This window comes from Terrapene carolina, unplaced genomic scaffold (assembly GCF_002925995.2).
Source record: "Terrapene carolina triunguis isolate 2854851 unplaced genomic scaffold, T_m_triunguis-2.0 Scaffold34021, whole genome shotgun sequence".
Taxonomy (NCBI): Eukaryota; Metazoa; Chordata; order Testudines; family Emydidae; genus Terrapene; species Terrapene triunguis.
This window is the reverse complement of record NW_020698372.1, coordinates 683,883-701,120: the sequence shown is the minus strand read 5'-3', so window position 1 is coordinate 701,120 and position 17,238 is coordinate 683,883. Positions and strand designations below refer to the sequence as shown.

The 17,238-nt window shown below is 40.5% G+C and overlaps 1 protein-coding gene across 1 annotated transcript in view; it reads right to left on the bottom strand.

The window, feature by feature from the left end:
- Positions 1-10,284: 10,284 nt before the first annotated feature.
- LOC112117863 (phakinin-like) overlaps positions 10,285-17,238 on the bottom strand; it is a 35,526-nt gene continuing 28,572 nt past the window's right edge. The window contains exons 5-7 of the mRNA XM_026646062.1: positions 14,908-15,039; positions 13,530-13,750; positions 10,285-10,343 (exon numbers count right to left, since the gene is read on the bottom strand). Of these exons, the coding sequence (XP_026501847.1) occupies positions 10,340-10,343; positions 13,530-13,750; positions 14,908-15,039 (357 nt within the window). The 3' untranslated portion in view covers positions 10,285-10,339. The remainder of the gene's footprint in view (positions 10,344-13,529; positions 13,751-14,907; positions 15,040-17,238) is intronic.

Sequence of the window (17,238 nt, the reverse complement as noted above, 5' to 3'; positions counted from 1 at the left end):
TCTGGGCTGAGTCTACCAATTAGTGAAAAATGTGGAACGTGTGTGATATGGGAGCTGGAACCGACCCACCGAAGGCTTTGTGTGGGAACCCCAAAGGGATCTGTTGGGTGGGAGCAACTGTTAGTTCCTCAATTGGCTGGGCTAGATTCGCACTGCTGACATACAGGTGAAAGGCCAATTGATCATTAGGGACAGCCTGAAGCATTCAGTTCTCCTTAAGAACTAATTTGTACTTTGTTGGCAATAAGATTGCTTTCTTGAAATACGTTTATTTATCCAAGTTCTGATCAGGATCACATGCAGGCAAGGTCTTCCACTTTCTGTATACACAAATACAGGCAAAAATATCCCCACTGTGCTTTCTCCTCTTCAAACAAACCTTTTAATAAGTATCCCACTGATTTCTAACAGAAGAATTCTCACTACACTAAAACAAATATTGATACAACATCCAAAAACACCTATAAATATGTTTTGTTATATAAAATAATTTCAATATTTATTGCACAGGCTTCACGCTGACATATGTTTCCCCCCATATGGGCCATTAGACTGAATCCATAACTTTCAGATATATGGCACCAACCACTTCTATGGGAGTTGCATGAGCATCTGCCATTAAAGTAGAATGACCTTTCCTATTAGCATGGAGGCAGTAAGAGACTCATAAATCTCTACATGAGGCCTAACCACTAGAAAGGGACAAAGATCTGCACTGTGTTAGCATGGATTACCCAAAGAGATCATTTATCTCCTTCCATCTGAGAAGTACGGTGGTAAAGTGTGAGAGAGGTCTGTCATATTAAATGTGTGTTCTATATTCCTACCTCTATCTAGTCTGATGTTACCTTTTCCCACTTGTCTGTTATCATAGCTGTAAAATGAGTGAACAGTAATTCCCAAATGTAGGGGAAATGATGCCTTGGTTAATAAGGGTTAGAAAGTGACTAGAAATATTCAGAGCAGTTAGCAGAAGAGCTGGCATTAGACACATGGGCTCTCAGAAGACAGTTTAGTGCATCTTCCCATAGGCAACACTGTATTGCAGGGTCTTGCTCTCACCTTCTCCCTCCCTCAAAAAATGGTGTGACCTATTGCCATTTGTAAAGGAACAAAATGTGTGAATGTCAAATCTTGGGTAATACTTGGTGGCTTGATCTGGGAGGAAGGGGTGTCTCCAGATGTGTGAAGGGGTTTAGGGTTCCCAAATGTATGTGAAAATTGTGGGGTGGGCCTCTGGAGGTGAAGGGAGGGGTGGGAGGGAGAAGCTGGTGAGTGTTCAGTTATGTGTCTGCCTCATCCACTTTGCCAGAAATGGAGGTTTGAGGAGAGGGGAAAAGTTTCCAGATGTGAAGTTTACTTTTTCTGGGCAGCTAAAGGTCTACAGGTATGAAATATTTTTGGTGCGTCAGGATGGGATTGTTAAGGAAATGTGTCTATGTTAAATTACCAGGAGTTCATGTTAGAAGCCTTTGTTGTAAGTAGCTTAGTAAAAACATGGTGGACTATTGCATTCCATTAAAGATTATTATTATTTCTATAATGTAATAGGTATGTATAGTGCTTCACAGACAATAAAAAGTGAAGTGAAGACTTTGAATTCTGGCAAGCATCTCTAATTTATTTACTCCTTGTCCAATTACTTCAAATTTGATACGTATTCTGCCTCAGTCCCAAAATTAAACTATCAAGTTTGAGCTTGGATTTTACAGGGGGGAAACAAAACTGAGTTAATAATGGAAATGAAGATGCAATATTAACTATGGAATAACTGCCACTGTATCAAAACAGGATTTAATTTCAAGTAGAATGTATTTTTGGGTTATTGAATCCACCCATGTGGAATTAATTGCAGAATCTGGGCCCAGTATATTAAACTGAAATGTATACATAGGAGCCATGATCTGACTAGACCCTCTTGGGTTTGTTCTGTGGATCTTTTAGGGGGGATCAGCGTTGGCTTTAGAGTTGTATGTTAATACAGGGGTCTGTCCTGGATTTGGTACTGTTAAAATTTTTCATTAATGGCTTGGATAATGGTATACTTAAAATTTGTGAATGACACCAAGCTGGGAAATTTGCAAACACTTTGGAGACAGGATTAGAATTCAAAATGACATTGATAAATTGGACAGTTGGTCTGAAATCAACATCGTTGCACTCTGCTTGGCACTGGTGAGGCCTCAGTTGGAGTATTGTGTCCAGTTTTGGGCACAACGTGAAGAGAATCAGAGGACAGCAACAAAAATGATAAAATGTTTAGAAAACTTGACCTATGAGGAGAGGTTAAAAAAACTGGACATGTTTAGCCTTGAGAAAAGAAGACCAAGGGGGAGGGGGAATCAGTTAAGTCTTCAAATACATTAATTGCTGTTATAAAAAGGGCAGTGATAAATTGTTCTCCATGTCTTCTGAAGGTAGGACAAGAAGTAATCAGCTTAATCTTCAGCAAGGGAGACTATTAGGAAAAACTATAAAAGATAGTTAAGTACTGGAATAAGTTACTGAGGGAAGTTGTGGAATCCTGGCATTGGAAGTTTGTAAGAATGGGTCAGACAAATCAGCTCTCAGGGATGGTCCTCCCTCAGTGCAGGAGGAGGGACTAGATTACCTCTCAGGGTCCTTTCCAGCCCTCCATTTCTGTGATTTATTGTCAATGGCTTATTGTTGCAGTGTTGCCAAATTCTGGATTATCTGGTATGCTGTTTGATCAAAGCCTGGAACTGAGTGGAGGAGACGCTATAGACCTAGCGTAGTAGCAGATCTGTTCCACTCAAGTAAACATTACAAACAAAACCTTTTTTTTTTTTTTTAAAGCCAGATACTGAATCTGTATGCACTGGAATGAATGTTTTTCTGCAACATTGGACCTGGGTGGGAGTGAATCTCATTTTACTCTGATAGCTGGAATCTAGTATATATTGGAAAGGTAAGAAGCCATAGCTGTTATCTATGTAGATTGTCCAGTCTTGTTTCTAGTTTTGGGTAGCACAATGGATTTACAGTGCTGTAAACTGATTTCTTCAGCCCAGTTGATGAACTCAATCAGTAAGGCCTTCAAAAAATACTGCACACTTGTTAAAACCAGGTGTAATTACTGGTTTCTGTTCTTTCTATACTCCTAACTGATGAACAGATGTAATGAAACACATTTTTTACTTTTGGTCAATTACTTGGTATATACCTATTTGTCATCCTGAAAATTAATGTTGATGTTTGTATATATAAGGAAATATCTCTCTTGAGCAAAGGTAAAGTAGAAGAAGACATTAGGGAAATCAGTTTGCAGGAGAACATAAGTAATTGAAAAGAGAGAGTGGGAAAGCCCCATTGTCAAAAACAGGGCATTGGTTTAAAATAGGAAAAGCATTTTTTCTTAGATATATAAGTGCATTGGCCTACTACAAAATGTGTACTGCACACAGGCCTGCTGTTTAGGAAATGTGTGTGTGTGTGTGTGTGAGAGAGAGAGAAAAAATGCAGGGACACCGATACTAAAAAGTTCAGCCTCCAATGGACAAATTAAGAGCTGGAAATAAATAAGAATGAGTCTGTGCTTCAAAATGTGTTGTCAGATGTTTTGGAACTCAGCACATTTTGAAGACCAGGATAAAACTATCAGCAATGGAGATAAACCTTAAAATGGTGCACTTTTAGTCATGTAAAATTATTACTGTATGTTATGTTTATTAGTCTGCCATAATCAGAAGCATCTGCTGCTTACGTGCTAACCAGAATTATCTGTCAAATATTGGTAGCAATATTTATATTCCTATTTTTAGTGCCATTTTATAACTTCGATATTTTTTTCTTAGAGCAAAATTATGTATTCCTAAACTTTGGAGGATAGTGTTGGATAGATTTTTGTCTTGCTGGATTAAAATACTACTACCACTTTGTGCTTTCCATCCATAAGTCTCAAAATTCTTGAATAAAGAGAAGTGTCATTGCCATATTTAAGAAAGGAAACTGAGGTACAGAGAAGTTAAGTGACCTGCCCAAGGACATAGAGCACTTCAGTAGCACAGCCAGAAATAGTTTCAGTCCTGAACTACACTGTAAGGAGTAAAGACCAAATTCTTCCCTGTTATTTAGGGTCCAGTCCAGTTCTGATTGAAGTTGAAGACTTATTGACGTCAGTGGGAGTTAGACTGTGTCCTTACTCCAGGCAAGCGAATGTAAAATTTCTACCTGATTCTCTTTTATGAGTTACTTATGCATGCAAATACTAGATATTAAATATGACAAAACTGTTTATAAATTCTAATACATAAATTGTGGTAGCCCAAGAGAAGTACATTTATTAATATAATATAATATTTTAGAAATGTACATCTCCCTGACCAGCAGAAATGTGTGTTTATATTCAGTTTCACAGTAGTAGTTATAAATAGATCCATGTGGCTGCAGATAATAGCAGGTTCTGGACCCTAAAGATTACAGGATTGCAGAAAATTGTAGCCATTTTTAACAGTGCATTACACACTTTTATACTGGAAATTATTCATATTCTTTGTTTTTTGAACAATTAATTTATTTTATTTGAATTTCAGTCATGTGTGTTCACCTGAATTTTTGCCTTAATGCAGATGCATATTCATTGTAAGATGGTTTTTGTTTTATTAAATTTCATCTGCAAAATGTATCCCAGCCTGCATTCTACAAGGTTAATGCTGATGTTTACAGAATCTAGCCACAAAGGATAGCCAAAAAGAACTTAACAAGCACATTCCCAGGAGGCAGATTGTCCTCTTTAGTGTTAGAAGCTGTGGGATAGGATTTGGGGGGAAGAAAAATCTCCCTGAAGAATCCTTTGTGGAGAGTTATCCGCATTATTCCATGGAGGGAAGCAGAGGTTTCCCCCTGCAAGCCCCACTCCTCACCCTTGGATCCTTGGCCATATAGTGCTTGGAACACACTGTGGGCAATGTGGAAAAGATTATGCAGTCTGGAGAAACTCTGTGTATCACCCCCAACTTGCCCACACTTCCCTCCAGCCTACCTACTCATCACCCCTTTCCTCAGCATAGACCCTGAACTACAGAGAAAGCAGGGTCATGGAGACAGCGGAGTCCCCTTCTGCACAGAAGGAGGTTGATCTGCTTGTGGTGGACTCATCAGGCAGATTCACAAGGACTATATGATTTGGCCTTATATCTCTCTTTAGACTCTCAGTCTAGTACCTGGGTGAATTAGGTGTTTTAAGGCTTAAAATCTATGACTGACTACATAATTGTAGAAAGCCAAACCACACCAGAATTTGCTGCGTGGTCCCCTATTTCTATCACTCTTCAGACTTTCTCCATACTCTTTATTGACTGTAGTCAGCATCTTGGCAGCAGCTTATGGGAGTCTGAACTTTTCCTGCTCATGCCTTTGGCCAAGTACTCTTAGACCCAGGTATCTTTTGTCCTATTTCCTGCTCTCATGAGAGGTCAAAAACATGTGTTTGTTATGATCAAGAATGATTTGCAATAGATACTCAAGTGACAGTAGCACTAAAAATATCTCAAAGGCATTTTAAAATATAAAACTGAGAGAAAATTGAAGGGTACAAATCATATCTAGTCTACAGTTTGTATAACGGCCCTACAATATTAGTAAAAAATCTTGTGCTAACAGTTTGCTGTGGTTTAAGCCAAAGACTCAAATCCTTACATTTTTAGAGTCAGGAGATTGTCAAGCTGTCAGGCTATTTCTGTCACTCTCCCTCTCAGCATCTCAGAGATCAAGTATCTCTTCCTCTTTCCCAGTGAAATTCTTTGCCGTTATACCCTTAGCTGCCAACTTTAAATTAAGTAACAGAGCCACTGCTGCTGAGCCTTTCTAACTAGTTTCTAAGATTTGTCAGTTAACCTTGTGTATGTATCATACGATGCTGCTCTTATATTTCTATGTATTATTAGCATTGACAGTCTGTGTGCTTAGTTAGATGGCTTGATCCTGTGCAGGGCAGGTGCTGAGGGTTGTATAGGTTAAAAGTTATGAGCAGAACAAGGGAGCACTGGGGAATCTGATCTGCTATTGAGAGCACTGTTGAAAGGCTGCCAAATTACTTCTGTCTTGTAGGTAGGTATAAGGTCTAATCAGGGAACAAGTAGCTAAATAACTTATTAGATCATCCTGAAGTCCATTGCTCCCCAGGTGCACCCATGCAATGACTTGCAGATTCAACAGTGAAATGATCCAAGCTGGCAATCAGTTTCCATACAGCACATTTTCCTTCAACTTTCATGGTAAATAAACTGGTATTGTCTTCCATATTGCCACTAAAGAAAGCACTGTACCTGATCCTGAGATACCGAAATGCAGATCATTTGGCAATTATTGATAAACAACTCCATTCTGTTACCAGGGCTAATGTGAACCTAATGCTTTTCTGCTTCTTTTGTGTCATTCATCTCTTGCAAACACAATATCATAAAGCAGTGGAATGGTCCTCTCTTGATTAGAAATTTAATACTTGTTAGGAGCATGGTACTGATAGCTGCTTCAGCTGTTAGATCTGGAACTGACTCAGCAGAAACCAAAGAAAACAGTAGCACCCCTTTACTGAGGATGGAATGGATTATGCTTTACTGTCATACACTGTACTTACCCACAAGGACCTAGACCCCAGGCTCCAGCCTGAACCTGGAAGTCTACATAGCAATGAAATGGGCCTATAGCCTGAGCTCAAGTCGGCTGTCATGGGCCAGCCATGGGTTTTTCTTTGCAGTGTAGACATACCCAAAGTCTCTGCAAGAACTGAGAATAGACCTACCATCTCGAGACTCCTATTCCAGTGTTTTAACAATAAAACCATACTTTTTCTGCATCCTTGGCTTTCTGTCTTCGTCTCATCCCTTTGTGAAATGGTGATAATACCTTTTGTAAACTGCTTGGATACTCCCAGATCACAGGCACAAAATAAATAGAGCTTGAACACTTTGCCAGATAACAACTACTAGCCAGAGGACTATATGTACTAGACAGCATCTATTTAAAACAAACAAACATAAATACCAGGAAGACAGAGCACTGGCAAGATCCAAGGGCAATGCCCTAGTGAAGTCCCTCACAGCTGTTCGGAGGTAGTAATTTACTGGGATTCCTGACAGGGGTTGTCATTTGAATCTGCTTGAGGGCTTCATCCTTCATATCAGCCTCTGGCTATTAGGTGTTTGATACAATTTCAGACCCTCACAGTTGGAAGGAAGAAGTTTTCTTGCTTGTTCCCCCTAGCCAAGAGTTATCTGAATGTACTTTAATGATGGAGAAATGTGTTTTTGTTAAGGTCTAAAGTTTTATGAGGAGGATAATTACACAATTATAGTTGAAGTCTTCTAGGGATTTTTTAACATTTTTTAGTAAAAGACTGTAAAATCAATCCACTAGTAACACTGATGTGCTCAGATTTACACAGTAGGATTTTACACTACATCATATTGTGGAAACTGCAATAGAAGGAAAGTTGAAAATGGGAAAGTTAATGGAAATAATGATTCTTTAAAAAATAGTTTGAAACACATCCTAGTTAAAAAATGTAGGTCTGTATCTACCATAACAATTGCTAGAATGGAGAGTTGGGGTAAAAGTGACCCGGGCTGTGACCCATGTGACCCGGACATTCAAGAAGCCAAAGTCAGCAGCCAGTTTTGAAAATTTTCCCTGTAATTTGCCTGAGCCTCAGTTCCCCATCTCTAAACATTCCCTATAAACCACTTGTATTGTGAGAATAATTCATTGTTATTTGTATGGCACTCAGATACTCTGGTGATGAACACCATAAAAATACTATGGATAGTTTTATCCAGGAATACAGTAACGGTTTTCTAATGCGCTTCACAGGAAAGAACTTTGTTTAAAAGAGCCGGTTGTACTACGTCACACATCTGGGAGACTACTTTGATTAGCTCGTGGTCTTTACTAAGGGAAGAGACGGTCCCAGGAAGTCCAACCAAAAAAACTGGGAGAACCCTGACTATAAGTATTAAAGTTGAGGAAGGTAGAACACAGATGTTTTTCAAGCAACTGTTGCAATTCCAAAGACAAAAGATCTTATTAGGAAAATAATTTATATTTTACATTACAATTCAAAACCAGATCCAAGATATGCCAGATCATTTGAACCTAAAATCCAAGTCCATGTTGAAAAAAGACTTCTGGAAGATGCCCTATTTCACATAAAATACTCAACTCTTAAAATAAATGAAAGTAGAAGACCCAAGATCCTGCTTGTCAGAATGTGGTTCTCACACACACTCCATCTGATCTGCTGTGCACCAGTTTGTGTATAATTACACAATTGTAGCAGCACTCTCAATTTCCGAGGTGCTGTACAAACATATAGGAAGACACAGTCCCTGTTCTGAAGATTTTACAATCTAATAAGAAAAGGAATATACAAATGTCACATGAAATGGATACAACATACAAGCATGGGCAGTATGTAATGGAGGCTGGGGAGGCTACTGCTCCCTGCCACAGCCCTGGGGCCATGGCTGGTGCTTGGGGCTCCTCTGGGCAGCTGGGACTTGGGCGGGAAGGCATGGCTGGAGTTCGGGGCAGCTTGGGCGGGGCTCGGGGCAGCTTGGGCGGGCCAGCCCGGGTTCCTCCGGCTGTGGTGCGGGGCTCAGGGCCCCTCTGGCCCTGGTGGGCAAGAGCGGGGTGGGGCGGGGCCTCAGGCAGAAAGGGGTGGGGGGCTAGCCTCCACGAACGGGGTTTATGTGCTGTCCATGCATACAAGCTTTTTTCTGTTGTGTTTAATGAGGCATATAGTCATTTCCCATATACTCCTCTATCTAGCCATTTCTTGACCAAAATCTTGTAGGCATCACAGTTGAAATGGGTCTTAATGAGAGAATAAATGAGGAGAGGTTGTTTTATGGACGATCTCAGGAAGGGTGTTGCATGCCTAGGGGGTTGGTGTAGAGGAAAGGTTAAGACAGTGTTTGAGAGAAGCACATTAACAGGGCATTAAGGCTGGCATCACTGCTGATGAAGTATAATAAACCTAGAGTTAGTTTGTTTTTCTCATCCATTTAAGGGTCTTTGTAGCTTTGTTTGATATTTATTTAATTAAAAACAAGAAAAGAAAAATGTCCTCAGATTGTGACTCTTTAAATGTGTATCCTATTTCTTAGCACCCTTTGATTTCATGTAATGACGTATATCAAAATATCCTGAAGCAGATACATGCCAAGCATTTATTTCTTATCTAGTTGTTTATATTGTAAAGCCCTGATCCAGCAAACACATATGTGTTTAGCTTTACTCATATGAAGGGATTACTCTCACAAATAAAAGTTCATCATATGCATAAGGGTTTGCAGGAGTGGGGCCAAAGTTTTATATTTCTCTGATTATATAATAACTGCTTGAACATGTTACAGAGTATATAACAATATTACAAATACAATAAAATGAGAAAATTAAAATATAAAAAGGAAGACTAAATAGTAGAGGTGATTGGCAATAGTATGCAGATTGCTTTACTGCAAAGTCCAGTTCAGATATGCTCCAGGTCAGTCACTGCAATTGACGGGTGACTAGTGGCATATGAGAAAAGTTAGTGATCTTGGCCCAATTGCTGCAAGGTGGTCATATCACAAAACATACCACCACACTTGCACTAATTACCACTCTTGTTAGCAAGCTCAGCAGAAAGGCCAAAGATTGAAGGGGCATTGAAAACGAATTACCCTCTTTTGTCTTAGGAGAAGTTTCCTCTGGAAGAAAACTAAGGTATGTTTTCAGGGTGATGTGGGGAAGCTTGTATTGCCGCTGCCTAAGTTTTACATACTGTAAAACTAATTGCGTCAAGTTAATTTCATGCTTGATCAGCCTCAGGTTTATTAGTGCAAATTAAATTTCACACTAATGAGCCAAAGTTCTTGTGAAGCAACATGGAAACCTGCAGTTTCCATTCATTGCAGTAAAAATACATTTTGTGCTATTTGCATAGTGGGTGAATAGTCTAATAACAGTATTTGTATTGCAAAAAGAGATTAATAAACTTTGTGAATAAAAAGAGGACCTTTGCTGTTAATCTAGTACCTTTCTGCAGCAATGACAAGTATTGGAGAATGATTTTTAAAAAATCAAACAATTACAATGAATTATTTATTTTTTTATTATAATTTTAACAACATGGCTAACTTGAAATCTGTAAGCAAAGCACTCACATGAGGAAGAGACTCTAATAAAGTTGTTCAAGCTACAACCTACTTAGATTGTTAAATCAAACTGAATAAAGCAGGCTGCTTTGATGGGTTTATGGTTTCCACAAACATTTTTGTCAGTGACATCTTTTGCTTTGAATTCCAACATTGTCTTCTGTGGACAGGGAATTTCAAAATCAGCTGAAAGTTTAAAAAAAAAAAAATTTGCTGATTAGAGCAAGTAATAAGAGGAAAGGGAAAATTGTTGGACCAAATTCTACTTTCCCATACACTGGTGAAATGCCATTGGCTTCAGTAGGATTACACCAATGTAACTGAAAACACAGTTTCGCTTAGTATATTAATTTATCTCACAATGAATGAAATTTACCCCTTCACAGATGATCATCTTAAAGTTTGTGCACCGCTTCAGTGCATGGTGGTGGCATATAAGCCTTGTGCTTGTTCTCTGCACAGGGCTGAATTTCACCAATACCTTTATTCCAGCTCTTTGAGAACATTTTGATTATTATTAAAATTCTACCATTGCTATACATTAATCTTTTAAAAAATGTATTAATATGTAAAGCATTTTCATTTGTATATAAGAACTTTTGAAGATTTGGACCATGAAAGGTAGTATGTGTATTTATTAGAGATCATCATGGACCAAAATGCACACCCAACACACATGTCACTTTACTGAAATTTAATTCTCCATCCAAACTTTGTGGCTCAGGCCTCTTTCTCTGTCTTCACTCCCACACATCTCCCCTCACATAAGTGAAATTCTCCTCTGTTCAGAGGGCCAGAATAAGGTCTGTAGACTACTTAAGTCCCCTTTGTCTAAGGACTGAAGTGGCACTTCAGACATGTACAGGCCTCTTTCTGGCTCTCTGCACATAGGTGAATTTCACCCCAAAGAAACATGGGAATTACACCACTAGTCTTGCAACTCTAAAAAGAAAACAGGAGGGAATCAGTTTTTTTTTAGTTGGAAGATCATTACAAGCATCCTGCAGAGTTATGGACGTAGTTAGCTGTTTGAATGTATAATCCCACCACATTTGTTTGAAAGAGCTTAGAACAGAATTGCAGTACTTATATTTATCATGATCAATTTGCTCCATTATATTATTTATAAGACGGTAGGTTCTGTGCAATAGCGGATACTGGGCATTCTGATGATTAGTGTATATAGGCAATTTCAATGTATGTTTCAACACTTTCCCACAAAACTTGGAATGAAAATCAGTAGAAATTTAATTTCCAGCACCCAGCTGTTTATATACCTTTTACTTTCTTCAGCATTTTCACAAGGTGCATGTGCTCCCCTTCTTGCTATCCTACAGCCCACTCAGAAGCCAATTACAGTTGTGACATTGGGTCTTCTATTTATGGAGGATCAAGACCCAACTTACTAGCACCAAGGTATTTTCTATTAGGCAGGAGATTATGCTGTCTGAAAAGCAAACCATTTTAATGAGGGCCTGTTGACAGAAAACTTTGATTTGGAATGTGAGAGAGGGGAGGGGATGGGTTCTCGTAGGCTCTGTGGCTAATTCTGATGATTAGAGATCTTCCAGAAGCAAACCCCAAAACACTTTAAATGAATTTAGAATTTCTTCTCCAGAGGAAAAGTGTTCAAAGAAAAAGAATGGATTATTTTTCTCCACAAAAGATCTAGATAGTGGGCCAAATTCAGCTTAGACCCCCCAATTCAACAAAGCATTTAAACATGTGTTTAAGCTTGCCTCTGTTCAGCAATGCACTTAAGCGCACACGCTTATAACTAAGCGTGTGCTTAAGTGCTTTTGCTGAATTGCAGGGGTGCTCAGTTACTCCCCAGTTGAGAGCAGAATATAATCCATGTAGTCTGAACCAGATGTAGATTCAGTATTTTCTTCTGTGATGGAAAATGTGGTATATTTGATGGTAAAGCAAGAAACAATCAACTAGAAGAAACAAATGTTTCCCTTGGTAAATACTAGAACATAGTCTAAACATTAATCACTAAGGCCCAGATCACCCTGGTGCAAGACAAGGTTAGGGGGCCCCTTCCAGACTCTGGGCCACAACCCCCAACATACCCCCCCACTCTCCAACATCCCCCAATTCCCCTACAGTTCATCCCCCCATCCTCCACTTGTCCCCAACACCTCATCCTGGTGCCCCCCCGCCAACACTCCCCACCTCACCCCATAGCCCACCAACACCTCACTCTGTCACCCACTCCCCCGAGACTCCCCCTGGGACACTCATTGGCACTGCCGTGGCTCAGTGCTCTGTTCCTCTCCTGGGCTACGGTGGCTCCTCCCAGTCCCAGTGGTTCTGCTCATTCCTATCACCCAACCCACACACACCACACAGGCCAAATTTGAGTGATGGGTGGCATTGTGAGAGTGCACATGGGAGTTGCAGTGCTGATGTGGTTTGCGCCAACTGCCCCTCTGTCATGATGGAGTTGTGGCTGGATCAGATCTGAGTGGTACTTCGTGCAACCCCCATGTACCAAGTTGCAAGGCCACTAAACATGGCCCGGCTGTCCCCTGTCATGACAGAGGGGCAACTGGGCCAAACCTGAACAGCACTGCAACCCCGCATGCCTTGTTGCAATGCCACTCAAATTTGGCCTGGCTGCCCCTCCGTCTGACAGGGCCAAATTTGAGTGAGTAGTGTTGAGACTCTGTGTACCAAATAAAGTGCTGTAGCGCTACTCTGTCTGTTTGGGCCCCCATAGCTTTGTGGGACCTGGAGTGACTGCACCACTGTCTAGCAAAGTATGTAAGCAGGTGCTGACTTTTAAGCATGTGAATAATCCTATTGACTTCAATGGGACTACATGTGCTTAAAAGTAAATGTGTTCAAGTATTTTACTGGATCATGGCCTAAATCATGTTTTCTGTTCTGTAGGAGGATGAGGTTCTTCCCCAAGAGCCCAGCCTGAGTGGCTGGTCTTTATACTGGGTGGGAGGGGTGTCTAAGGAAGGGAATCATGTTCCCAACGTATGAAGCAGCAGCACAGCTGCTTTACAGCGGTTAATGTAGCTTTGAGGCTATAATAGCTTCTTTATCTCTTATGTCTCAGTGCTTTGGGAAATGAAGGCTCCTTGATCCACTGGCCCTGGTCTACTCCTCCCCTGCCCTGCTCTCACACTACTGGCATCTAATGCAAAGGACTAGGAACCTATGCAGAGTTGGACTTGAGGTGTACATCCCCCTGTACAGGTTCTTCAAATCTAGCCACCTATGCCACTGCTCAGTGGACCATTCCAGTTCTGTTGTCTCTGGGGATCTCAGCGCATATCCCACAGTGCACAATGTTATTATTCATGTTATTCACAAGTTCTGTGTTCATGACATACTCTCCATTTTAAAAAGAAATACCTTCTTTCTTCTGCATCCAGAAGACAGTGATATGCAGCGATATCCTTCTCCAGCTGTATTTTGTTGGACAGCAGAGTTTCACGATCCCTCTGCTGCTGCTCAGTTTCTGCTCTGATTTCTCGCACCTCTGCCTCTAGCTTGGTAATGACAGAGCCTAGGTTCTGAAGTTCAATGTCATGCCAGTGCTTAGCATCATACAAGGAGTTCTCCAGACCCCTTTTCTACATGAAACAGTAATTATAACACTCAGTACAGAGTCATGACTTCTGATAATCTTTGTAGTAGCGTTTCAGCTAGGCTGCAGTGAATGGTATGTGTGGGAAATTTGAAACTGCCCTAATCCTTTGCATTTGAATCTGCTGAAATGGAGACCCCAATATACTGGGCGTTCTGTTCATTAGATATTTGTATTGTATCTGTGCATTGTGGCAATGTGGACTGATAAACTGCTTTGTCTGAGGCTATCTCAGAGTTTTTCAAACTGTGGGGCTTGCCCCCCCCATAGGAGCATGGAGGAACTTTGGGGGAGGGCGAGTGGTGACTCCAGATGGCTTGTGCCAGCCCCAACAGCAGGGCCTGGTCCAGCCCCCATGGGGAAGGGGGGCAGGGAGGGAGCATTACCTCCCCCCCGACCCACCTCAGTGGGCCACCCAGCCTGTGGGTCAGGTTCAACATCCGCTGCAACTGTGCAGATTTCTGCTCGTGGCAGCCTCCATGCCCAGCGCTGGCTCCACCTCCAGAGACCTTCCCAGGTGCTTTCCCCCACCCTGAAAACCCAAGAGGGGAGGGGCAGAGGGGCAGGCATTGGCCTTGCCCTAGTGGCATTGCCTGGCTGCAAGGTAGAAGCAGCCTGCTGCTGAGAAAGCCTTGGCTGTGCCATTGCTAAGTATCTGTGTATTTGAAACTTACAGGTGTAGGTAATTTACTTAAAGTTGTGTTAAGGCCTCTGTTTGGTTTATGAATCGGTTATCAAGCATACTTTATGTATCTATTTTTGTCTGAGTTGTGGGGGTGCAACAAAAATTGTAACTCAAAGGGGGCACTCAGTTCAAAAAGTTTGCAAACCGTTGGTCTAGCTGGTTAAAAGGCATTAAAGTTTGCTTAATATACTTTGTGCTCTATAACACTATGTACCCAGTAATCTCAATGAGGTTTACAAATGTTAATGAATTAAAGTGTTGAGGGATAAAATTTCAGAGCCTGATTTTCATAAGTGCTGGGCACCCACACCACCAGTTTAATCAATGAGAGTGTGGGCATATAGGGACTTATTCTCACCAGGCACATTAAGATGAGAATATGCCCTAGAAAAGCATACTGAATTTTATTGAGTATATTCCAGTGAGTATACACCAGTTCTAAATCGATAGCTACTTACCAAAGTTCTTAAAGATTCAGTCTCTGCTTGCAGACTCTGTATTTTGCAGGCTGTTTCATGGAACTCTGCTCTCAGGGATTCCACCAGTTCTTCCTCTTGGGTTTGTACAGCAGGTGCTGTTTCTGTGGTTTGCTGACAACAGGTAATAGTTGTCAGTCACAAAATGCTTTAATAATAATAATTTATATTCCTCCCATCCCATAATGAAAGTAGTCTTTTGCAATTTGTGGCTACTCTGATTTTAAATTTGTCATTTCTATTTTCAGTTCCTTTAACAATTTTGGATACTTTTAAGAGCATAACCACCACATTTTCTGTATACATATTGTAAAATTGGTCTATGTATACATGTATCCAAGGATACATACATATATTCCCATCAGCATGCTGCTTAGTGTTCATACAAATACATTAAAAGTGACCTGCAAAGAGAAAAATGGGGTTCTGCACTTTTTCCTCTATATGATGTATTATAGTGAAAGTTTTGAGGGTTTTTTTTTCAAGAAAGTTTTGAGGGTTTTTTTCCCCATTTCATTTTATATTAGAAATCCACATCTCTTCTATTCCGTTTTTGTTTGTTTGTTTTTATGGAAGATTGTAGGATTCATGGAAGACTGAAGAATTAATAGGATTATGAGATCAAGACCAATGAAGTAAAACCTGATTAATGAAGAGGGGAAATTATTATTCAGATAATTTCATACTTTATATTTTGTGTTTTAACACCTATTTAACTCAAACTCCCTAGAAATAGGCAAAGGAAAATACTTTTTATGAAAGATTAAACATGACTGCCTCTTTTAGTAAGCGAGAGACAAGATGGGTAAAGTAATATCTTTTATTGGACCAACTTTTGTTGGTGAAAGACACAAGCTTTCGAGCCGCACAGAGCTCTTGTTAGGACTGGGAAAGGTCAAGGGTCAAAAGAGCTCCAAGTCTACATCGAGCAAACATAAGACTTGATTTTCCTGATATTTCTCAGAAAAAACAAGTAGGAAAAAACTCTCTTTGAGGAAAAACAAACATTCAATCCCCCTTTTTCACATCTCAAAACCAAAATAAGAACTCAGGCCCCATTTCCCCCTCCCTTTCAGGTCACTTTTAATACTAGTTTATGTAGAGTACTTTGGGTTCACACCAAATGCTCAGCCTAGCCCTATCCCACTTTGTGGCCTATTTTCTGACCACGTAATCTTTTACCACGAAGGTAATATAACGTTCAAATGGATCTGGAATTTCATATGCTAATATTGGGAATGCATAGATACAGATACACCAATAGCAGGGTGTGGGCAGTTGTATAGCTCAACTTATTTGTTTCAGGATTTGACTCTGATTATCTCCATTGTAACGAAATTTAAAAACCTATCTTAGTCCATACGGGTGAAATTCTTCCATGTGCAGAAGTTTAGCAAAGACACATGCACCATTTAAGTCCCAATTAAGCCCTCAAAATAGGGCTTAAGTAGGACTTAAGTAATGCATTGTGCTGCATTGTAAAGGGGTGAATTCTGCTCTGACTAGATTGTGCCTATTAGACATAGTAATGAGTAGCAGATGGTGCAGAGCTACATTGCCCAGAGGCATTTTAGGGAGGGATTGTACCTCCAAGAGATACAATCTCCTCCTGAACTACCTGATGAACTCCTGGTGTGTCCCCTGTAGAATAATTTGCATTTCCAGGGATGCACAGAGAGAGCCATCCCTATGCTTCTACAGCGACTGCAAATATCCTTATCCCTTTTATGAAGTGCACGGAGGAGGGAAGTATCCTTGTGTTCTCGCCACTGGGCATCAGCACAAAGGCCACTCATAATCTGACCCTAAACCTGATCTGATTATTTTTGTGTCCTCCTGCTTTTATTCTTCCTGCACTTGTGCAGTTATACCGAGGGGAGAGTGTACACCAAATTCCTTGTGCCTTGGAGGCATTTGGGTGAGGGAGGGCCATGGCAGGATTTCCTTCTAAGTGTATGGTGCTTTATTTTTGAAGTTCCTAGAGAACTGTTTGATTTTAGGACAGTCTGTGCTATTGCTCTGCATTGTGCACTGTTCAGGAGTCTGGAAGCTGAGTTAATTTGTTTTCATAGAATTAAAATAACTGAAATGATTAAAATAGAATAATGAAACATCTGGAAGACAATGATAGATCTGATAGTCTAATCAGCATGGTTTCTGCAAAGGGAAATCATGTCTCACTAATAGGGTTACCATATTTAAAAAATAAAAAAAGAGGACACTCCACGGGCCCTGGCTCCGCCCCTTCCCACCCCCGGCCCCGCCTTAACTCCGCCCCCTCCCCTGAGCGCCCTGCATTCCCCCTCCTCCCTC